At 43.4% G+C, this 25,116-nt stretch overlaps 1 protein-coding gene across 4 annotated transcripts in view; it reads left to right on the forward strand.

The window, feature by feature from the left end:
• Window positions 1-24,912, forward strand: part of INF2 (inverted formin 2) — a 220,202-nt gene extending 195,290 nt beyond the window's left edge. For 2 of the 4 annotated variants that reach the window (XM_069638142.1, XM_069638143.1), the window contains exons 18-24: window positions 3,080-3,244; window positions 4,601-4,703; window positions 5,955-6,119; window positions 9,116-9,778; window positions 13,763-14,656; window positions 17,667-17,720; window positions 21,508-24,912. In XM_069638142.1, the coding sequence (XP_069494243.1) occupies window positions 3,080-3,244; window positions 4,601-4,703; window positions 5,955-6,119; window positions 9,116-9,778; window positions 13,763-14,656; window positions 17,667-17,719 (2,043 nt within the window). In that variant the 3' untranslated portion in view covers window position 17,720; window positions 21,508-24,912. The remainder of the gene's footprint in view (window positions 1-3,079; window positions 3,245-4,600; window positions 4,704-5,954; window positions 6,120-9,115; window positions 9,779-13,762; window positions 14,657-17,666; window positions 17,721-21,507) is intronic. The other 2 variants (XM_069638144.1, XM_069638145.1) reach the window with 2 other exon arrangements.
• The last annotated feature ends 204 nt before the right edge of the window (window positions 24,913-25,116 follow it).

Below are 25,116 nucleotides of genomic sequence, written 5' to 3' on the forward strand. Positions count from 1 at the left end.
CGATATAGCTGTTCATTCTGTACCCTGAATAGATGATTACAAACTATCGACAAACCTTTAGCATTTTGGATGGTGAAAGTAATGGTAAAAATGCCAAAAAGAGGCCAGGTTCATAATGGTGCAACATTTTAGGGGAGTTGTGTGGAGGTGGCAGCAGAGCAGTTTGTGCCTCTTCGATGTTTCTTGTGCTAGTCATGATGCCTGCATGCTTTAGTAGTTGTCTGGGACATAGTGCCGGATCACGCACAAACACTTCAGCCACTGTCCCGGGATTGCTATGGCTTCGACGACTTATCTGGCTCGAGCAACACCTCTGTGCTTGCCATCATTGACTATCTACTGCCATAGACCGAGTCTGGCGCAACTTGCGGCGTAGCATCCCCGTGAGTGTGGTATGGGGTTCTTCTGGTACAGTTCTCTGCACCTGCTTTGCCACCCTTTACCCCTCACCAATCCCTACTGTGGCTTAATCATCCTACGCGGGAGGGACGGGGGGGGAGATGAGTGGTCTTGCAATGTCTCCATTGCCCTTTCCCTGTAGTACTTCTATGTGGGGAGAATGACTTTCTTTGAGAGGTCTGTGGTAACTCTTGGCTCGACACAAGCGCTAATCTGACACAAATTTGTAGTTCTTTTCATGACCCTAGAAAAGGACCCCCCACGAGTATCCCAAAGATGCACACATGCTGCTTCATGGAGGGAACGAGGCAGAAGCCGATACCACGGAGTGTGCGGTAGGCAGACGGTTAGCTGCCACCGCCTGAAAGAAAGCAGCTAATGAGATCCCTGCAGAAAAGTCAAAGGGCAGTTGATTTGTCCCTAGTTCACGCCAAGACCTGCCTGGTGACAGGTAATGGGCGTTCACACCACATGTTTTGGCAGGATTTGCAAGATGAAATGTTTCCGGTTTGCTGCACCCCATGAGGAAACCCTTCGCCCCTTCTCTATGCCGGGGTTTACTGACCGGGGGCAGGCTATGAACCAACTGCTTCACTGCCCTCTGTCCCAGATTACAACTTGTAATCATCACGCTTGTGCACCCCACAAGATGCAGAAAGGAGCATCCTCCAGCACACAGATTCCTATCCCTAATCAGAGCATGTATCCCTCGCCTGCAAGGCCATGAGGTGCCAAAAGGACTTCTGTTACCATCCCAAAAGTTGCTTCCTTGTTACACACATCGTTACTGCTCTGAATCGTGTATAAATTGCCAATCTTTCTAAATATGTATTTCTTCGTGTACACATTTGTGCGATGCAGATAATCCTGAGATGCTATGCGATACCATCGGCCAATTTCAAACCATAGCACAGATTGCAATCTTACAACTTGTTCAAACAACATGATCGAAAACCTCTCTCCTGTCTTAATACAATTGCTACCTCCTTTTAGTTAATTTGAACAGTCTGTCTTCCATTTCCAGGATCATATTACATTGACCATGCGAGAAACTGACTACACCGTAGTGTAGTGTGCCAGTGAAGGACGATGCAGACAATTACTTTTAGTACCTCCTCATCTTTCCCTGAAATCGAAGACCGTTAACCATTATATTTTCCACATAAAAAAAACATAAATATAAGTTTAAGGAACCTCACAACCGCACTTTAAGCAGTAGATCGGACATCTTGCATGTCAACAATATATGCATTTCAAACGAAGCAATGCAAATTAACGGTTACCAGACATTTGGTCGAAAAAAATTGGTCGACCAGACAAATGGTCGAACCAATTTGGTCGAAAACCAAATGGTCGAATTTTTTTTTTTTTCCCCCAACCCCCTTTTTTTTCTAAAAACCCATTTTTGTAAAAAATGAAAACCCGAAAAATAAATATATAATTAAAAAAAAAAATTCAACCATTTGGTTTTCGACCAAATTGTGTCGACCAAATGTCATTGGACCAGTTTTAGGTCGACCAAATGTCTGGACACCCAAATTTACTACTTCATTCATTCCACAGGAGAAAGTATTAAGTCTGTTGAACCAATAGGCTTCTCACCTAACGGTCTGCCGAAAAAGTATTTTTTGATAAATACAAAACCTGAAAGCACACATGCGAAACTTGGTGATTTAACAAATTGAAAAGTTGCGCCAGTACCGATTTCCGATTGCGTTTCCTAACATTTGACTTGGGTTTGTTCAAGCAAGTGTGCACCTTTTGCCACATGTGAATTTGATGCGGATTGCTTGTGTCACAAGTTGTCTAGTCGTCGTGCATTCTCCAGCATTGGATCTTTCATCGATTCATGTGCTGTGAATATTCCCCGTCAGGCTGGGAATCTTCGGTTAACCCTTTTCTCATAGTAATAAAAAGTATGCACCTATCAGGTAGCCCATTACCATCCTTCTGGGTGCTTTTGGTCCCCACCAATGGGACATGGAGTATGTAGTAACTTCATGTCATGCTGGAAGGTGTCCTCAAGTTTTTCTCCTCTGAGATCTTCAGAAGAATTTTCTTCAAATGAATATCTACCTCTTAACACGGATATATTCTGGTGGGTGATAAGCGATCGAAAGAAAGAAATCCCTGTTCAGGACCCGCTCCACATGTGGCCTAAAGAACGTTTTTGAGGGTGACCGACATGCTGATTGTATATATTGTCTGTACCCAGAGTGCAGCATTTATCAGACATTCAGCACGAAACCCGGAAAGATAAGGGTTGACGCCCCATATGCTGGTTGAATGAGGGTAATTGCCCCGTCCCCATAACCCCAATCAGAAGCAGTCTCTCCAAGAAGTCTGGCTTAGCCCAGACACCTCGCAAAAAGTGTCCCAGCACCAAAAAGGCCATGGTCTGAGAAAAAGCCGACCAAAAGACCTAGATTGCAGGTGAAAAAAGGCCTTGCTGCAATGTCTACCAGCCAAGCCACAAAAAGATGGGGTCTGCCGATGAGCCATCTAAATGGTACTCTACCTTAAAAAAATTATCTTTGCGGTTACTATTATTGCAGTTCAAGCAAGGCTGTGTTCCCAATCTTGGTGTGCTTAGAAAAATGTGAGTGCATCATTAAACCATGACCTTAAATCCAATGTAATGTGATCCAATTATTGCTGAAATGTTTTGTTATTTCCACAGGCCTGCCTTGATTCTTTACGATCCCTGGAAGAGGAGCTGGAATCCATTCAGCAGAAGAAAGCCAGTCTCGCTGTCTACCTTTGTGAAGATGTGACCCGGCTGTCATTGGAGGAGTCCTTCAGCACAATGAAAACCTTTAGGGACCTATTCCTGAAGGCTCAGAAGGTGGGTGTTTAAAGGTCCTGTGCCCCCTCTGCTGTGCATTGGCATTGCTGGCTGTGCCAGTAATCCCGATTCCTCATGAATCTAAGCAAATACCTGCGCGGCTTAAGCTCTAAAGATCTCCTTTGCGATTGAATCATACTTGGTCCCTATCTAAGGTACATCTCGCTGCAAGATGTAGGTCCGTGAAAATAAGTTGGACAGTAGTTTCTCTGCACTCTATGAAATGTATAGAACATGCAATGACTTTTCTCATCTTATGCTTTGGGATCTGGTAAATGGTGCTTGTTTTTTTTTTCAAGTAGGGATTGTTATCTTTGAAGTTCATTTGGACTCGCTTTATATTGTGAGTTGTCCTTTTTGAGCTTCAGTGGCTAAGCGGTTCTGCCTGCTCTCTGCACCGACTGGCATTGGATGGGTTACTTTTTGTAGCTACCAGCAAGCTTTGTAGGCTATTTCCTCCTGCTGATGGGTGGAGATTTTCTCCAACCAAACAGTAGTAAAGCCCCGCCCACAATTTACCATGGGCAATAAAGTGAATTTATGTAATACAACACTCAATCTGTGACTCGTGCCAAGTAGATCACTTTTGTACCACAAGTGTTGGAGCCCAATTGTTGGGATGTACTGTCATGCTGCCTGCCACCACTATTGGTTCTAGTCCCACACCTGTGCGCCAGTGACTATCAAATATCAGATGTGCAATTGCCCTAGTGTCTAGAATGCATAGGACCAAACATTAAGGGTGAGCTCTTTTGTTTTTAATTATAATTTTTTATTTTTATTTTGTTGCCACTGTCCAATCCTACTTGAACCAGCCTGGTAGTGGTGGCCCGGAATTGTCGAAGGAACTTTTCGCCCTTGCATTTATTTCCCGCCCTGACCCCTGTGCAACACTGTGCTACTCTAGAACCAATCTTTGTGTACCTTTTTAGAATACTTATTAGCTTGACCCTTGTTGACTATTTGTATTTTTGATGCACTTCTTTTGATTGCCTGCGGGTCAACCTGTGTGATGTCACTTCCTGGGGCGTAACCAGGGGGGTGGAGTCAAATGATGTGGGATGTCATTTCTGCTACCCTTCTAATTTGGGTGAAATGATGAGAGTGGTGTTTGGTGTACCCTTGCAAGCGTTCACACATGTTTTCCTTTTTCTGAAGTTGGTGGTGGTGCGGTGAAGACCACCATGAATTGCAGGGTCTAGGAATCTAGCCTAGCTATCAAACCATGTCTAGGCCATGATGGGGCTGGTACGGTGGCCCCTCCACCCAAGGAGCTGCTAAACCAACATGTTTAGGAGGCGTCATGAATGTAGACTTTTTATGTGTCGTACGGTGATCTATCCCGTTTCATTGCAGGACAATAAAGACCGGCGAGAGCAGGCGATCAAGGCCGAGAAGCGGAAGAAGCAGGCATTGGAAGACGAGGCCAAGAGGCAAAAGGGGCCTGATGGAAAGATTAGTGAGTTTAAGCTCTATATGAATCCCTTTCCTTTTAAGGAGGGGAGGTGTACAGGAGGGCAATCCTGGGGCGTGGCCACAGGCACACTCCGCCCTCATCAGGCATGGCTGACTGTTTGCGGGGCGCTGAAGCACTCCAGTCTGTCATAATGCATGAGTACCCTCCATCTAAATTTATTTTCTTGCAGCTCTTGCCACAGATGAGGAGTCTTAGAACTACAGAAAGAAACACAATAAATGAAAGGACCTCCCATATGACGAGCAGTAGCAAACCTCTGTGCGTAAGATGTGATGGCGCCTCGGGTCACAAGGGGCCAGAGCCCTTACAAGCCCCCGCTATTAGCAACTGAAATGGCTGGCCAGTGCCTATGGACCTTCTTTAGTTGTACAGGAACCATGAGGGTCCTTGGCAGGGGCACGGGGTCTACAAATCGTAGCCTATAAAATCACCAGGAACAGATTGGTTTAGAACAGGCTGGGAGGCAAGAGACTAGCTGAAGGGTATATGGGTGGTGGGCTAGTGGGAGAGTTTCCCCTGTTAAAGTAGACTCGGGTGAAAACAGACTAAAAGAAGGGGTGCTGGGGTGACCAAAAGTGGGTGGGGAGCATGATGTGGTGTGGCAGTCGCCCCCAATAATCTCCTAATGCTAACAAGATGCTGCTAAAGACAACCCAAATGTGACCAAAAACACATTGGGAGAAAAATGTTTTGTTCCTAGGCAACAAAAAAAGTAAAATACATTTTAATTTAAAACGTCCTTCCAAGATTATGGTATACAGTGCTTTCAATGTAAACTGATTTTTACATTTGCGCTAGAGCTTTGAGTTTTATATGGCCTGCTGGTTTGTATTGCATTAAACTAGTGAGTGGGGTGCGAATATTGCAGCCTACAGGAGGTGGTGGTTTTGGGGAATGCGGTGAGGCTAGGAACATTAGCTTGCGTGCGTTTACCACATATGTAACTCCTACACGACAGTTGACCAGGCACGCCTCCCGAGAGTTTCTTTAACTCTGCACCGCTTTATCTCAAACTATTCTTAAAAATATTCATAAATGCTGCTACGGCAGTGATCTCTCTACATATACATCGCGTATACAAAAAACAAGATCAATATATATACAAAGTGATTAACGATATGAATCTGTACTTGTGAATCCAACCCCATTCCTTGTGACTTAAGATCACACCTGCAGTTCATGGGAGGATACGAGTGTCTTCATGGTTTCCAATTTCTCTCCTTTCTTTTGCAGTTCGTAAAGGCGTGGTAAAAGAGGAAGAGGGTTGCGTCATTGACGCTCTTCTCTCGGATATAAGGAAAGGCTTCCAGCTCCGGAAAACCGCTCGGAGTCGGTGCGATACAGACTCTGCCCCAAAAGGTTCGACCGCCGAAACTGAGAAAGAGAGCCATGGTTCGGGTAAGCGAGGCGCTGGCATATGTCTGAAGTATTTGGCCAGGCACTAATCCCCCTGCTCGCTTCCAGCTGGATAAAGACTTTGTGTTGATTGTTGACTACGCTGCATGCTTTGCAGCCAACAAAGACCTTTCTTTGATTTTTTTGGGGGGTTTGATCAATATTTTTGCTGCTTTTGCTTGGCTACCGTATTACTAAATCCTGGAGGTTCTGCATGTCAACTCAAAAATAGATTGTATATTTTGTAAATTTGTTGTTCGGCTATGTGTTCGTTACTCGGGAGTGTGTATTTGTGCACTAACCCTCTGCTTGCAAGCGTTGCTCTCCAAGATTGAGGAGAAATGGCTTGTTGAGTGAAGAAACTCAACTTGTCAATACACCTCTTTGGTGAAACAAAGAGCTGATCGCCTGATGCTAGTATAGCTCGGTTGCATGTGCAGCTTATTTTAGCATGGTTTGATAATGCATGACAAAGATGTAAAAAAAAAAATTGGATGCATGTCATATTGAGCAGAAAAGAATAAGTAAATTATGTACAAAAAATGATTATGCAAATTGCCTTTGCATGTAAATATAGTTTAAATATTGTCTGTTTAAATGGTGTTATTTGCATCGCCCAACTCGGATCATATATTTTTTCAATTAAAATTAAAACATTTTCCATATTTTGTGTATTATGGATTACTTGAGAAGTATATTGGTGTGTGGAACGTTGTGTACATTTGCAAACACACACTGAATGAAGAAGGCAGTTTACACCAGCAATCAAGGGCGGTTGTTTCTGCTTAGTCAGATTCCTGGTGCCCTCTTGCTGCCACATTGTTGGTGCTGAGTGTTTCTCAACAGTTTACTTTGATCCAGTAGTCCCTGATCAATGGGAGCTCTAGGAAGATGAAAGCAGTCCGTGCTACACATTATATCTTTCACCACTCCACCCTGTCCATCTGTTTGCAATTGACAATGCCATGGTTACTGCAGAGATTAATGAGGGAACAGTCTGGATGCCCAATTCATTACTGGAGCATGACTTGTGCCCACATCCTCCCCTTATCTGCAAGCTGCTTCAACACTATAGCGCCACAAGAACTGGGTGCAATGCGACAATAGCCTATCCATCCATCCATCCATCCATCCATCGGGTCTGCTTCTGCTAGACAAGCACCCCTATATCAGTACTCGAGACCCTCTGCAAACCGCACTATGTTCTGCGACATCCACGCACATTCCACCTGGTCTACAATTACAGCTCCTGCTTCAACAATAACCTTCTCTGTGAAAACTGGCACATCAACCGCCATCACATGCATACAACTTTTTCTTGGACATTTACAAACTCAGAAGAACTCCTTCAACCACGACAGTGTTGTAGACCTTCCAATGAGCTCCCTACCTAATTGCTCCTGACGCCCAAGACCACCCAACCCCCTCGCCTCCCCCGGCTCTAATGGCAGATCTTGGAGCACAATATCGTGGCTCAAACCCCTTTGTGGACTAGTTGGACCACCAGACTGGCCCCATCAACAGGGACCATTCAACACCACAATGAACTCTTTCCTCCCTTTGAAAAGATCCCACTTGCTCCCACTTAACCACAACAGGCAGTTTTCGCTCTACATTCCAAAACAAGACCTGCACCACGCACACAAGTCGGCGCACACACAACATCCCTAACACACTATCCTGGCACAACACTAGTCTCTCTCGGTGCTCGCTCTTCACCACCCCCAACCATCTGGCAACCTCGCCATCACACCACAAGACGCACCCACACAAAGTCTTCTAAGAACTGACGTCTGCAGTCTATGCAAACATCCACACTTCTCAAAGTACTCTCCCAAGAATCTCTCGAGGATGAAAGCTTGACGTTTCCAAACCATCTCAACCAGAGCTTTGAGAATTCTCAATGCCCCTTTTGTGACAGTCCTATTCCCCTCCTCGTTAATGAGCGGCATTTGCAGAGGTTTGTGTTGGGGCGAGTCCTTGAACAGCAACGCAGGGGAGGAGTCGACTATTGAGGTGCAGGCATGAAGTCAAGTGTGGGCTTCTGGTCTCAATGTTGTAGGGGAGAGGTTCAGGGCATGGTAGGGGAATGTCACTAGGCTTGTGTATGGCTCCCTGCAATAGAATCGTGAGGTATGGTACAGGTAGTGTTGTGGTGCACTGGAAGAACTCTAGTATTTGAAATAAGCCACCTCTGAGAAGCTTACCATACCTGGATAGCACCAAACGCTGGCTAAGAGCCGAATCCCATCACATGTCATTTCACACTTGCTCAGTCCACGTTCTGTGCCACGATACATAGGAGGGCCTTTCCACACCGAAGTAGGGTGGGGGAAGCTTAATTAAGAATTGGCTCTAATGCAGTCGTTTGACTAAACTTGCGGTTGTTCAAGTGCTGCCCAGGGATGCCAGAGCCAGCATAGACCCATGAATACACAAGCTCATTGACCCATCCCACCCCTCCCGTTTCCAATGTAGAATCTTTGGGATTTTGAACTAAAAAGCACAGAGCAGTGGCGATTGATAAATATTTGCTGGGCCCCAAATGAAGCTTGCACCTCACGTCAACATCCATTGTGACTCCCCCTTCCTCATCGTCTGTGTTAACCTCAAATGTTCCCCCAGAAGCCCAGGTGTGCTGTTATCCACAGATACCTAATGAACAGAGCACTGCCCGCTCTCACGCTTGCCTCCACGATTGCACGGGAAGCCACGAGTGTCCGTGAGGCACTTTACACCTCCCATTCACAGCTGCTACACTGGGCCGGTCACATTTTGCAGGTCTATACTGGATTTTGCAGTCTGGCATGGCCCGTTCCCTAGTGCTCACAGTAAGTGCATACACCGAGCGCCCCCTATTTCACTCGCCCAGACTATATGCTGTAAAGGCTTTGTTTTTTTGTATTCATTTTTTAATGAATTATGGTCCATGCTTTTATCAATGATCCAAGAAGTGGGCAGTGCTGAATCGTGTTGGTCATCTTCTTATGTCTTTAAAGGGAAACCCGTTGTTATGACAAAGGATGTTGGGAAGAAGGTGGCGCCTGAATCCGCAACAGGCAGTCAAGCTACGCATTCCAACGCCACAGGCAGTCCTCTGTTGCCAGGTGCGGAGGAACAGCCGGTCGCTAGCCCCCCATTTCCTAAAGGCGATCGTGACATTGCTCCACCCCTTTCTAAAAAGGAAGGTCCAATAGAATCGTCTATGAATGCATTGTCCAATGGCCCATCTGGAAACGCTCCCATTGTGTTAAGTCCTTCTGTCGCTGTTTCAAGTGGCCTGTTTGCAGGTAAGTACTTTGTCCAGCCAGTCAATAAGAACTCCAACGATGAACCTCAAGGTCCGAAAGTCTTGGTAAAGCCAAAGGCAGATGTCCTTCACGCCTCTGAGGTCTGTCACACAGAAGGAGATAAAAAAACAGGAAGTTGTGATGATCTAACACCGACCGGCCAGGCTGTTACGTTGAGTTCATCACCAGCATCCGGTCTTAAAGAAGGCAGTGATCTCCAAATACAATCGTTTCTGGAGAAAATGACCCTACAAGAGCCGGGGATTGTGCCTCCCTCTGATGCATCTGGGCCACGCGTGGCGATTCCTGCTCCCAAACTAGCTCAAGAATGGTCTGACTTTGAGAACAAGAGACTCTTAGAAACTGGAGAAGGTAACGGCTTGTGACTGCATGCATCTTCTGGGTCTTGTTCCACCTCTTGGTTGCTGCTGGTGATGGGTTTGCGGTTTAAAACTTTCTAAATGCTCCCTTCTTTTCTGAATTCTTTAATAAGGTGTTTCCAGGGTTAAGGTCAAAATAACCATGTGGTGCGTGATCTGGATCTAAAACCTTTAAAAAAAAAAGTGATGCATGAAAAGGTTGAGTATAGGAACTGAAGTTGCACTTCACTGAACAAGCCCGACAGCGTTGAAGCATGGCTTGAGTCCATGACCCCCAGAGGTGTTGCCTAGAACATTTGTCTGGGCAGCTGTTTTTGGCTGAGGTTGAGTCGGCTTTGAATATATAGTTTTTTTCCTTGCTTGATGGCCCAGATGGGGAGAAAACGATGGTTTGAGTTTGATCTGCAGTGTTTTTAAAGTATTGGCTCAATCATTTCAATGCATCATTTTTTTTTAAAATTTAAATATTTTGATATTTGCTGGGTCTAAAATGGTGCTATTCTTGAAGTCTAATCCTGGATCATGAAAAGGGGCTAGATTGCACACGAGCATATCCTGGATATGCACAACCCAAGAATCTTGGTTACTCAAATGAAAATAGTCCTTTTCCTAGGTTCTGTCTTCAAGAACATGATTTTAACTTCTTTCCAAAAATCGACAATATTGGTGCATCCCGAGTTTTCTTACATTTTTTAAAAATATCGTAATCCAAATAGTGCATGAGATGTAGACCACATTGTAAAACAGCAACCCACTTGTCTATTTTTTTCTTTTTTTTTTGGTACGACCAAGACGTAACTTAATTATTGTACGTCTACTGTGTTTTGTGTTAGTAATCGACAGTGATTAGAAAAAGTATATCTATTAGGCACCAAGATATCGGCTGAATTGGAATCTCTTCCAAGTTTATTAGATTTTGTCGGCGGTAGGCGTTGCTGGTCCAAGTCTTGGAAATCTGATTCCATGCTTTGAGTTCCGGACACCCCACAGTCCCAGCTTTTCTGCTAGCGCTAGTTTCCACACTTCGTACTCCCTTTTTGTGTTGTCTTTAATCCCTGGTCATTGCAGAGAATTAGTCGTCAAAGGGTATCTGAGGCTGGTTAGCGATAGTCTGAGCTTTGATAGATCAGAGAGTTCTTTGGGGCAAACCTAACACTTCAGCATCAAGGTGCCTGGCAAGGGCGGCTCCTTTCATGTTTTGAGATCTGGAATAGCCGATGGTGCCCACATGAATATTGAGACGTGCACACATGTGCAAACGTGTACACTGCTTAGATTTTGTGCTACTGAATTTTATACAACTTAACAAAGCTTTGCGTTCAATTCTGCATTTTAACAGGAGCCGGTGGGAATTCTCAGATGCAGGTAATCTGTGAACTCTTTAAAGCTCTGATGTCTTATCATGCGGATAGAACTGTTTTCGGTAAATCAACTTGGAAGATACCAGAATCATCTATCATGTCATGTGGCCACTGCGATGGTCCTGGTTAAGTTTCCTTTTCACCCACCAATAATGCTTAGTTGGCCCTTACAGACGCAGGATTTTGGCTGCATGGAGATAACGGGAGCGGTCTTCCTAAGTCAATGTACCTAATATCTTCAAACTCTTACGAATGGAAGACCGATCTGGTCTAAAATGCCAGCATGTCTTTATGCCTCCGGCCTCGTTCTCAGGCGTCTGCATCCCTTTTTGGGCTCTCTGCCCCATCTCCCACCATCTCCTAACCCTGCCCTAAGCTATGCCCTGTGGTGCCCCTCCAAGACGCACTTAAATGCCTTCCTCCCCTTTTTACCCCCGCCCTCCCCGGCACACACTTCAGCGTTGCTATCGGTGCAGCGCTTGATCTGCTGATCTTGCATTCAGGCCTCTAAGCCTATTGTTCCCTTAACAAGATCAACTCTACGCCTACCTCTGTGAATAGGAATTTTGAATGTCTGTTTGGCACATCTGTATTTAGGTGTTGACCTGGGAAAGGCCATTATCCATCCCCAAAACATGATCTATAGAAACGGGATGCCTGTCCACCTGACTGTTAACCTCCCAACGCAAGATTGTTTTGTTGCCCTGGTAAGCTAAGAGACCGATATGGATTGCTTCCAGGCAGCCTCTCTGGCAGGTACGCAATCCTGCGAATAGCATGATCTTGGTTGCCTATCGCATCTCTCCGATAGGCCATGGAAACGTAGAGGACATAAAGCGTTTGTGTTGGTGAGAAGGGGCAGTGTTCGAGGAGCTCAAATTCATAGAAAATTAGAGCATGCCGGTAAATAAGACGCACGGTGGGAGCGGGGACTGCTTGCATGTAGGGCGGTGCCGGGTTATATAAATATGAACGCCACTGCACCAGGAGAGTTTGCACCAATTTAAAGTGTGGTGGAACACTCCGGGCCAATCTTGCCTCAGGCCACCTGATTTTCAGGACCAGCACTTACCTTTCTATACTAGATCTGCTTATGCCACAACTGGATTTGACAGAGGATCTAGTTGGGTAGCGCAAACTAACGTATCGCCCCTGGAGTCGTGAGTCTTCCGCCCTCAACTATGTCCAGGGCCCAGTGGAACAAAGGGGAGTCGACACAACCCAACACAAATCTGAGAGTGGAACAGGAGGGTGCCGGGTTTAGTGGAACAAAGGGGAGTCGACGCAACCCAACACAAATCTGAGAGTGTAACAGGAGGGTGCTGGATTTAGCGGGCCCGACGGTTCTTGCGCATCACTGGTGCTGCTCGGCATTTAACAGAGGTTCTTAGACTCTGGAGATCCTGACCTCAATGCCATAACTGGCCTCGGCTGATTTCATTGGGTCTAGTAGATCAACTGTCCAAGCTGGTGTTGTGAAAAATACACCCCCAGCTCATGAATACCCTTCATCTGGCCCTGATGTCACTGGTGGCCTGAAACATCTGGGCACCATTCTCATGGAATCTGAAGCTGCTACAAGGCTGCTTCAACACTACATCTGGATACATCGGTACTGTATTGCAACATCACTAGAAGCCATGATATAAAATGTTGTGAAACGCTCTGAAGCTCCATAGGACCATGCCCACATTCTATGCTTGTTGCATAGTTTGAGCATTTGATAGTCTGTAACATTTAATTGATTAATGGCACAATTCTAATGACCTATGAGGGAAAACAGGAACTTGCGTAATAGAATGTAAGTGGGCGGCATGGCAAAGTGCCAGAACAGCCTTCTACCGTTTTTGTAACCTTTTCCCAAAGTGGCGCCAAAGCTAGGGTTTTTTCCTTGTAGAGGACATGCCAAGAGTCTAAAAACAAGCAGGCACCCTTTTGTCAGTGTTCTAAGAGGCCAACATCAAGGAAGCCAAGCCATATCGGATCTACAAGAACGTACACCAATCGCCGCGTTATATGGTCTATCATGTATGCCACAGGGAGTTGTGGAATTTTTATCAGGAAAAGGTATGTTTGAGTATGTTGGTCTAGACCTCTCTGTAGCTGAAAACACTCCCATGGGCCTGTATGCTGTAATGAAACTGGTTGCACACCACTCTCTCCTTCTATAGTTCCTTGGTAGGTTTCTCAGATGCCTCTTTGCTCACCACCACCACCACCACCACCACCACACATCTCTGGTCCAGTGCTTGTTTCCTACTCCATGTGTGCAGCACCGCTTTGGGACTCTGGATGCCAAGTCTTAGGGGCTGGGCATTCTCATTCTTGATCGTACGGGTGAATGGGGTTTGCTTGTCCGTGCTTTTCACCAGCCCGAGGCAGATGGTAAGGCCAAGATTCTAAAGTGGGTACAGCTACTCCATCCATGCGGGAGCGGCTTTATATAAACTGCTCGGCAGCAAATGATCTATAATGGGTTAATAACCGAGGCAGAAGGTGGAAGGAGCTTGTCGGGGCATTTGAATGTGTAATTCTTGGCTCCTTGTACCAGGACCTCTCTGCTTGTATCACCATAGTGCACTATTAACACACCAGTCTTGTTTTTACTTTCAAAGGGGAAAGCGGTGATGCAGAAAAAGAAGCAAAGAAAGGCATTTTTATAACTGAGGAACCCAAAGCACCTTCTGAAGATACTTGCAGCTCCAGCTCCCCTCTGCTAGAGGGCGCCAAAGATACAGAGCAACACATTTCTGGAAGTTCAGCTGTCAAAGGTGATGTGGAAATTGACTCAAAGCGAACATCTGCTGGGCAGAGCTCCACAGATTCGCTAGATCCTGGTGAGGAAGACCTTGAAGGCCATTCCTTCAGCGCATGTCCATCACTCTCTGCTTCCAGTGGATTTTTTGCCGAGAAGCAATTCTCTCTGCTCAACATCTCGGGGGATGACTGTGCGAAAGAGAAGGGGGGTGAAGCCGGAATGCCTCCTCAGAAAGGTAGTGTGGAGGAAACTGTGTGCATCGCCTCAACAGACGGCAACATTGGGGTGACGGACACATCTCGTGTAAGACCAGGGTCGGGAGAGCTAGCGACGGCGAGATCAAGCTCTGCCACAGCCCCTCAAATAAAGACCTCTACTGGCAAAGAGAAAGATTACCCTGAATCGCTTTCAAGTAAATATACAGCAAAATCTGAGGACGTGGTCCAGAAGATCACTGATTCCAACACAACTGAAAATATTGAGGAAGTGCAGAGCAAGGAAAGTGTCCTCCTCACCCCAGCCAAAGACCAGTCTGGTTCTGAAACTGCATCCATCATCAGTGAGGGGACAGAAAGGACAGAACCTATCGCCCAGCAGGCTGTCGACACATCTCAGGGAAGCTTGGCTTCCGAAGAGCAGGTGATGGCAACTTCTGGCCCTGCTACAGTCCCTCAAAGGACAGCATCTGTGACAAAAGGACAAAAGCGGTCAGGGTCACAGAGGAAGAAAAAGCAGAGCCACAGTACAGAAGGTAACCCGTTTCACAAGTGTGCTGGTTTCCCTGACCTCTTGCTTCTTTGGTCTGGGTGGTTGGGTGGGTCACCTCTTCATTCTTATTTAACTTGGTGCAGATGTTAATTTTTAAAACCAGTTCATGTGTCCTTGTGCTTTAAGTTTGTGTACTGTGTGCTTTGCATATCATTAATTGTCCAAGGACTTATAAATGTTAGAGACAGAATCCTGTCATCTGTTCAAACCACCAGAATGGTGGGCAAGTATGCTTATTCTATCAAAGAGTCCCACAAGTCAAGTTGCCCAAACTCCTGCTGCTGAGACATGCCAACTCTTGCCCAGAAGAGCGAGATGTTGGCTCGAGATGGAACGTGCCAATACGCATGATCCACTATGCTTCCAATATTCATTAATGTGGGGTTTATCTTCCTTTATGCACATTCCCCAAACTTGTATAGTAAATATCACATAGTTATGTTGCATGGCGCCGGTTGGCCTGTGGAGCCAAGAGTATCTTCTGGTAGCTGTTGGTATCAAGCTCTTAAAGGCTGCCAGCAGGAGTGAAATAGGTCCCAGCACTTTCGAACCCTGCGGCAGTGGATACAAGTTGTCCTGTTATTAGATTTACCCAAACCTCAAATACAAAAAGGCCTCTCTCATTCTAGATGAATATATGTTTTAAACATATAAACGTACAGGCCTAGTCTCTGCAGTTGCCTGAGCAGTGTTATGGGGGTCCATTGTCCAGGGTGGCAGGAGCTTCCAGCTGCACGGAGTGTCTCCATGAATGCTGAATGCCTTTTGGGAAAATGGTTTTGGAATGAAAAGTAAAACTAACAGTTACATTTTAACTTTGTCATTGTACACCTAATTCTCATAATGGATCGCAAAATTCTTTACATAGTCGGTTTAACAAAGACTTTTTGTTGGGGTCTGAGATATTCGGGAGTTGCCACTCCTCCGTCACCATGAAGGGGTATTTGCTTTCCCCCTGCCTGACTCTGATGGCAGATTCCTAAGTAATTGCCACGTTTGGGGGTTTCTCGTCAAGAGGTACTTCAGGTTGTGAGAATAATCCTGGCTTCTTACAAAACAGTTTGACAACATTTCACCCCCACCCCAAAAATGAGTCCTACACCCTCCTCCCCACCACAGAAAGTCTGGTTGGTCCAGCTGCTGATGCACCATTATTTAACAAGGCTTGCAGACCCTCCTTCTCAAATAAAGCTCTTTTTTATGTAAGGGGGAAAAGATCAAAGTTGGAAACAACACTCTGCGTACATAGAGCCACATGAAACACTGGAGGATGTTAAGGTGAGAACAGATTGTTGCTTAAAAGGTCCAAGTGTGTAGTCCAGAGAAGGGAAGCTTTTTGGGTAACACTTGAACGTTTGAAATGGTGTAGAGTGAGTATAATTCAAATGGGTGGGACTAAAACACCCATATGGGCTGTCCGTCGTCTTACATATATGAAGAGATCACAGAATATCCATATTCTAACATATTAGGTAACTAATAGATGAAGCTAGAGGAAAATTAAACCGACATCCCAAAACAAATGCTGAAATAAGAGGTGCTGTGTTCATCAGTTTTTCAAAATCTTGCTGGAGGTAACTGGGATTGTAGCACATAAACTGCCTGTACCTACTACTACTACTACTGTGCACAGTGCATCTATGCCCCTGAGAAAGCATTAGAGGAGGGGCAAACCCATATTTATTGGAAATGAGAGGTAAAAGGTGCAAATTGCAGAATTTAATACCGTTCTGGCAATAGACGTGTCCCGTGGGAGGAATGCACATGTTGGGTCTTTGTGGTAATCCCTTCTCCGTGTCCTCTGCATCATCATACAAAGCGGTGACATTGGCGATGCAAGGTACAGATTGGAATCCTTCCTTGAGTATTCCCCATACAAGACCAAATCAAGTTAATAAGAAGTGGAACAGGGTCTTTTTTACCAAGTGATGATCTCTTCAGTGCTAACGACACATTTTATATCCGGGGGGGAAAATGACCCTGGAAATCCATGAACAACGAAACAGAAGCTCCATCAGAAAGAATGAAACCTACAATTATAGAAGAGATGAGGGAGGGAAAATGCTTGGAATGTTGTGAACATATCAGGACAGGCCTTGCACCGTCTTAAAGATCCCACTAGACTTGTAGGGGGTGAGTTCCTTAATTTACATGCTCAATGTAGGAGAAATGCATTTGCCACAAAGTGACTGGTGACAAAATATTTACCTGTGCTTTAAGTTAAATGGTGTATGTCACTATAAGCACACTTCGTATTTGGTGCAATGCGCCACCCAAAGGCCAGCCATGCACTGTGAAACCTTTATTTGCCATTTACTGCAAACACAGTTTGTTTACAGTAAATGTCAAGTTTCAAACATATCTGTACTCTCAAGCAAGGTCAAGTGCCATGCAAATGGTACGTGCCCTTCATACAATCTCTTTGCCAATGTGAGTGGGCTAGTGAATTGTGCAAGCCCTGCAGTTGTACCAATGCTCATAAAGTGAGTGAATAATGTGCGAGTAGAGAATCGAGGAGAAGAATAAAAGATGTGAAAGAAACCAATAACATGTATTTCAATTAGTTGTGTAGGTAAGTATTACAATAAAGGACTTATTAAAGATAATCTATGCCTGGAGCCAAATATTCTGAACATTGTTGTCAAATAGCATTTAATCATGGATAAATCTGTTCTATCTTCTATAGAGATGGCCATACTCGGATGAATGTTGCGAGTGGGTTAATCACAGAGCAGGTTATCTGTACTCTTTCTCCCAGTCTAGGATGAGGCTGTGCAGCCAATCAAAGATATGGTTTTGTAAGGGCAGCCTGTCCTGTATCATGGCAAAATCATCCGGGCTCAGAAGTAGAGCCAAGCTGCATAGCTTGTAGGCAACCTGTACATTACAGTGCCTCCATTAATTATGCTGCACAATGCATGTGGTCACAAACTCCCTTGATGTTAAAATGAAACAATACATTGTCGTCTCTTCTTGTTTTTATTCAATAACAGAGCATGGCAATACCACTGCTGGTTCCAATGCCAGGAGTTGTGTGGTTCAATGAGGTATGTAAATGTGCTTATGTGGTGACTAACTGGTGTTCGGGACTCGCTCTGCTTGCTTAATGACACAATAAACTGTACTATGATCACTTGTACTAACCCTACAACTTGATGGAGACCATGTGTTTAATCTCACTTTTGCTTGCTTTGGGTTTTCATGGGCTCCAAGCTTACAAATTCCCTGCTGCAAGGGCTTGCCTCTGTGCGTAACATTTGTATACTGTCTTTAGTAACCGGTCTGAGCTTTCTTGATATCTTATCAATGCCACCAAAGCCTTCATCACTCTTTCTTTATAGACCTGTCCTTGGTTTGTGTGGTAAGTGTTATCATGTTCATTGGCAAACCACGGTTGTTGGAAGATTCTCCATGGTAGGACATAATTGACATGTTTCTATGTGATATTTGCCCTGGCTTTCGGGTCACATGCAGATTTGCTGACTTTGACACCAAGCTGCTCAGCCCAAAACACATTTGTATATTTTTCTTGGTAACTTGACACTTGAACCAGTATCATCAAATTACATGTGCCTTTGCATATGGGCAAGGGCAAATGGTGGGGCGTACACACCGGGTCTCCAGAGAACCAGTAACTGAATAAAAGCATTCAAGACTCTTCAATTCTTTCTTGCCCCTACTCTGTACTGTTGCTCGTAATACTGGACGTTTTTCACTTTGGGTATTGACACGTGGATGCAGCCTTTAGCATTGAGTTACATCAGGATGAAAAGACTAAAATAAATAGCTAGGTTCGACTTGGTCTTAGTCTTTGCTAGGAGACAATTGATAGCAAGAAGAATGGTGTAATCGTCCTTTATAGCCGTTGTTAAAATATCATGAGACCAAAATAATGAAAAAATAACAATTTAACTTTTTAATCATTGAGATTTACGTTTCCACTCCTTAACATTTTAGAGAAATGTTTCCTGAAAGTAGTTGCCCGGTAGCAAAATAAAACCCACACACTCGGAAAGAGACTATTGTATGTTTTCTGATGTGGTCCTCAAATCTGAGGGTGATCTCTGCTTTCCAGTGTTTGCTTTCACTATACTTATTCACAATTTGATATCCCTTTTAAAAAGAAATAAAAATAAATCTGACAAACCTGACCAATCAAGCTGTATTTTAGGGAAATTAATGGAGACCGTCTATGCTGAGAAAACAAATTCGCTCAGTAGCCGGCACTTAAAAAAAGAAACTGATTATTTTATTTGAATGAGCAGTACATCAACCAAATTGCGTGAAGGTAACTGTATGGTTTTGTTGGCAAGATTTGTTTGCACAAAGATCTCAAACATAAATAGTTAAGATATAAAAAGACATATGGAGGTTACCCAAAGTAAATTCTAATTTTACCACAACACAAAGTACAAACCCTGTTGAGTATTTGGAGATGTTTCCACAATTCTTCGTAGTCCTTGTGAAGGTTTTCCACTCACAAAAGATAAGCAGCCAACAATTCATTAAACATGGGCATGAAACATGCACCCTAAAACAACCTCATTATGGGGTTGTTCAAATCCTACCACAGCTGAAAACAATGGCAACAATGCCAAGGGCCATAGGAATTAAACTGGGCACGAGATGCAATACTATTCATTTTCAAAACTTACATGGGTAGAAATATAAGAGCAATAAAAACCTGGGTGGGACAAGGGGCAGAGGGCGGTACCAACAATTGTATCTTGAGTGTGTTTATCCGAACCCTATATCAATGCTTTTCAGTAACCGAAGAAAGAGTTTTACTAAATTGTGGGCGTTCGAGTAAAATCCATCAAGACATAAAATGTTGAAGCAGAGGAAATTCAGGCTTCTCATAACCGTGTCATTGCCGTAGATATAAACATGTTTCGACAACCAAATATGAAGAATTCTTAATAATTCCACTCTTGATGGTGCCCAAAATCATCACACCAAATAACAATGAATGTCACAACCACTGGTGATCATGAATGATTCATTCACTTGTTTCATTACAAAAGTGTTAATATTTACACAACTGCAACACTTCTTTGTAATGGTTTCTTAGCTGAACTTCACAGTTGAACGGGTACCCTTATATGAATGTCAATATTTTTAAAAGACATTCTAGAACAAGAAAGGTGTGAAATCAAAATGTTTCCAGGGATTATGAATCCTCATTTTCAGGTTGTTTCTCTATACATTTCCAAAACAATTTTACAGTTAATCATCCAATATATGCCAACAGTATCTTCTTACCAAAGAACGACACACATTCCACTTCTCCCGGGAAAAAGGGGGGTTGGAGGAAGAACTGTTTTATAAACAAAGGAATTCGCAATTGCATATGGCCAATTCAAGTCCAATGAGTGGGGGTGTGAGGATGAAATGTAACGCTGGCACGGGAAGTGTCATGTCACAAAAACCTGCACATAACCAAAATCTAAACTAACTGCTACTAGAATCTCGAGAAATGAATTACTATTCCTGTCAGTGTATACATAAGTTCAATGTAAATAAGTGCACAACTGAAGTGCTTTCCACATGTAAAAGCATCAGATGGGCACTGCAGTGTCTCTCGACCACTGAAAGGGATGGTTATAAACTTGGATCATCAGGAAATTGTTCACCCTAAAGTGGAACTTTCAGCATTTCAAACAAAGGCAGTCTAATAAGAAAAGAAATGTTGCTAGATCAAAGAAAAAGGTTATTGAGAACACAACTCTTTGGTGTGTTTTCATGCCCGACCCTTGATGGAGTCAATGTAATTATGGTTATTCCTATCCTATTCAGAGTGAGGGCACTAGATTGGCATATGGTATGTTGTTCCGGCAAGTTCTAGTCATTTAAAATAGATTTTACCCCCTTTAACACCAGGTAAGATAACTGTCATTGTGTCTGTGCGACAGCTCCATCAGTTACCTAGGTAATGCATCTTTTAAAGGTTCCTTAGTTCCATGTATTTTTAGGCCATGCCACACAAATTGTTAAATTGCTCGTTGGATTCCCCCCTCGATTTCTCATGCTATTTCAAACCATGCTTATTAGGCCAATCTGACCAGCTTCTAGTTTTGGAGTTGAATTACAGCGCCTTAAGGATCAGTCATGGGTGTCCTATTTGCCTCATGATACGCTACAATTGACATTTCTACACAACTGTAACTCTTGCCATTGTAAAGCACTCTTTGTGCTTCGAATGCTGAAAACAAAGTAATCTATTGAATTTTTCATGTATGTATTAATATAATGGTTCTTTCCATGGTTCTCCGCGACTTGCATACATAAGATATTTCCTTTTATAGTCAGAGAAAGACCCAGCTGGTGGTTATTTCCAACTAACAAAACTCTGGTTGGTGATTTTGCCGTTCTGTTTCGTGTTCTTTTTAACTGTCATATGTTTGTAATGACTATTTGCTTTTATCATCGTGCTTGAAAGCGAAACTCTTCACGTGATCTGCTATTCTGGTCACTGATGACTGAATGTCTAACCATGTGACTTTGTCTTGTACAAAATAGGCAGTGTGAGCGTCTAGGGTTACAAAATAACATATGTTGATGAACCCTACTTGCTCATAAGTTACATTTCTGCACATTCGGTTTCTGTGACACTGATGCGGCTTCCACAAGTCTAAATTGTGACGTGTCGGTTGAAATCATACTTATTATCCCTAAATAAAAATACCTTTGTGGATTGACACATTTTTCATCTAATAATAGTATTCCCACTTCACCAACTTAAAATCAGTTAATCCGATTGTTGTCGATTTCCTGACTTCTTTCGTTGCAAATACCCCAAAAATCTCTAAACATTTGTTCTTTTGTATTTTACAGCTAATAAAACAAAGAAGAAAACCAAATAAAAAGACTTCTAAAGCTTTTAAACCAGCCTTCATAGTGGATCCTCATGGCGGAGCCGTTTAACACAGCTGCGCACGGTAAAGCTGCGTTTCAAGTAGCTCTTTGTTGCAATACTGCAAGGTTGCCGCAAACGATGGGAGAAATATGCATAAAATGGAAAGCATCCGGTTACCCAGCCTCTATGAAGCGAAATTTGAAGACCGGCCCTTTCTGGGCACTAGCTAATAACTAAGATGTATCTTTACCTGGGACAATAGATCACACTATCATGAAACGCTACAAAGAATTGCACTGCTGGCATTGCGGAACAGCTTTTGTTGGAGGAGATTGTAACGTACTTGTTGCTTTTACATTGTTGCGTATCCTCCGTCTCAAGCGAGAAATCTCATTCTGACGTCACTGTATCTCGAGGCTTGACCTGCGGTTAATTGCGCACATAGTTGGGTACTGGGATGAATGACGCACGCTGTCACATTCCCCACATCTGACATCCTCTGAGGGTTCAGACTGAGCTGAACCTGTACAGTGAATTTGCACCATGTTGTACATAGCGGATATGGGGGATAATACGGATATGGGGGATAATAGCACAACTTTTGTTTTAAATTGAAGTCTAATGATATTAAACAGTAGGTGCCACTGAAATTAAGAATGTTCAATTCCGAGGGTTGTTTTTACCGTTCCAAGTGTGCATCACACAAGTACCCTTTCAGCTGATCACAATAACGGTCTCCTTCATACTTTATCGGGGTGACATTATGTGATAAATATAACAGCTGTCTTTACATTCTAATTTGCTTGCTATTGCCATTGTTCATACAACTTTTGTTTTAATCACAGAAGTCAACTGCCATACCTTTGTACTACTCCCAAACAGAAGGTCCTCTTACCTATACATTTTGCTAAGTTTGTGTATTTTTTTTTTATGTGCCTATTTTATATTTATATGTATAAAGTGAGAGACGGGGGTCTTGCACCTTTTTAAGGTGCTTCTGTATATTTTCTACAATAGAGCGGCAGGTATTTAGGAGAATACGATAGTAGAAGCGTTCCACTTCTGCATTAACATTGGACGCTTCAGCAAATTGGTCTACTTTCGGCAATACCTTTTTTCACCCACTATCTCCAAGCTACAGATTATAGATGCCAATGGCGATCAAAACTATTGTACATGATAATGTCATACGTAATCCTTCTTGTAGATGGCCCCTCACTGCCAGGTGATCTTCATGCACTGGACATGCATCCACCAAGGTTTGTCTTCTTGGTAAAAAGCAGGAGAAGCAATTTAGGTTATAATGCATATGGAATCGAAGTCGTGCTTGTGCAATACTGTGTTGCCTCAGAACGTTGCGCAGTAGTTGATATACATTGTTTTATGCAACAGTGGGTCCTCAAGTGCTTTGGTCTTGGAGAAAACAGAGCAGCTGCTTTCCGTTAACCTACAATGCCCATTTAAAGAAAATGTTTTGCAAATTTCATGGTATCAGAATAGGTGATTGGAAGAGAGCATAAGGTTATCCAACCTAGGTCAATGAAATAGAGGAACTCCTTTTGAATAGAACGCTGCAAGATTTTCTTACTTTTGCTTTGTCTCCTATTAACTTTAGAACATGAAGAAGAATTATGATAAATATGTATTGCCAAGAAAGTGGATCTCGGACGGAATTTGTAAATGAACATTTACGTGGTTTACAATTCTGTCCATTTGTGGTGTTGCTAAAAATGAAAGCCTGGTTAAATAAAGTGGACCATGCATGAGCACTTATTTTAAGTGTGGAGGGTTACTGAAGTCAGTTTAATTTTGCTTTGGCAATAGTTGGCAGGAATCTAACATTTCCACTAGTTTTTATGAATTCTGTAAAGTGATCCAAACACTAACTGGTTCATGTGTATAAATTCTAATGATTACGGTTTTAAAAAGGGATGCAGTGAGCTAGATGGTGTAGCCTGCAACGCGATCAGAAAATGAAGGCTTTTAAGATAGCGCTGCTTCAAAAGTTTTTGGAAAAATTAAGAGAACGTGTATCCCAGAAATAGTAGACCTTGAATGTACAAGACCTTTGGGGAAATATTTGAAACATAGTGTCTTACTATGAAATCAAAGATCAGACCAATCATTTGGCCGAATGGCTTGTTCTGAAAGATCAGTTCTCAATCGAAGACCTACAATTCAAGTATTGGCGATGTCTTGAAATTGGCCTTGTGCCACAGGTATTGGCGGTGTTTGCTGTCGGGCAAAACCATTTACAGCGGCATTCTCCCAACTCCTTCAAATTTAACTATGGTGTTTTTCTTTACAAAGCACGCAAGAGATCTCCTTTGGAAGCGTGCATTTGTTGAGCACTTACAATATGCCTGGTGATTTACACCGTAGCCCTGTACGGCATCTGGCGATGGGAAAGACTCATGTTTGCACTACTTAATTGGAAGAGTAATTTGAGTATCAAGTTGGAAGATGTCGAACTAATTTAGTGAGTAGTAATAATGTCTCAAGTGTTTATGCCAAAATTAATTTGATCTCACGTTTTATGTACAACTGTTATTTAATGAAGGAGTGTCCAGAATGTTGAGAATGGATAACCAATTCTTTTTTTATTTTTATTTTATATAAAGGGATGCTTATATAGTCTCATTCTGGCAGCCTAATGGGGAACTTTCGCATCAAAACCACCCTTATTCCTGCAACAGTGCAATCCATAACCTGTTGCGCAGTTTGCAGAGGGCTTTGGCAAAGCCTGGAGAGGGAGTTGTATGGAAGACTATGCTTGGATCTGGTGCCAAGGCCTGCCTCCTTGTTGGGAGTGCTTTGCTTTGGAAGAGCTTGTTTAGCTGTTGATCCAGAAGGCCTGAAGCACCTGTTGGTAAGGCTGCAGGCTTTATTCAGAGGAACCAGCAGGTGTGGCAGGTGGACGCCTTCTACCTTGCCATTTCCAGGTGGCTGGCTTCCAAGTTGTGCTTGTCTTAAACATGGACCTAGCATGCACTTGGCAAGTTCAAACCTGGGCAGGGTCCATTCAGCCCTTAGTCTTTCTGAGGTCAATAAACTGAGTACCATTAAATTGGGTAATAATGCCACTTCTTTTTACAGCACTTCGAAGCACTATATAAAAACAGAAATGATTATTATTTAGCAAGCAAAAAACTGAAGCATGCACTGGTCTGATCTTCTCCGAATCATTCTTGCTGTAAATATTGTGTTTTTGTAGCTGCAGGACAGCATTTGTCAGCGGATTATGGAATATATGTAATCTCTGAACTTGTATCGCATGTGTCCATATCATCATGTGTGTGCCTTGTGTTTTAATGATCTGTCCATGCTGTCCTTCTCTGCGCCCTTCACATACATGTAACTAAATAAAATCTTAGTTCCAACGATCTCGTCTTTGCTGCCATTACTAAAACCTTTTGGTTTTTTTTTTCTCTTATTTTGTGTGTTGATGCAAAAGAGGGCACAGATCCTCCAGCAGGCAGAACTTGGAAACACATGAGCCTGCATGTGCCAGGAACAAGACCTGTCGCACAGCCACAGGGGAAGAGAAAACCGAGTGCAGGTGATGGAGATGGACACAGGCATGAATT

The sequence above is a fragment of the Ambystoma mexicanum genome, chromosome 14, assembly GCF_040938575.1.
Source record: "Ambystoma mexicanum isolate Mex_15411 chromosome 14, UKY_AmexF1_1, whole genome shotgun sequence".
Lineage (NCBI taxonomy): Eukaryota > Metazoa > Chordata > Amphibia > Caudata > Ambystomatidae > Ambystoma > Ambystoma mexicanum.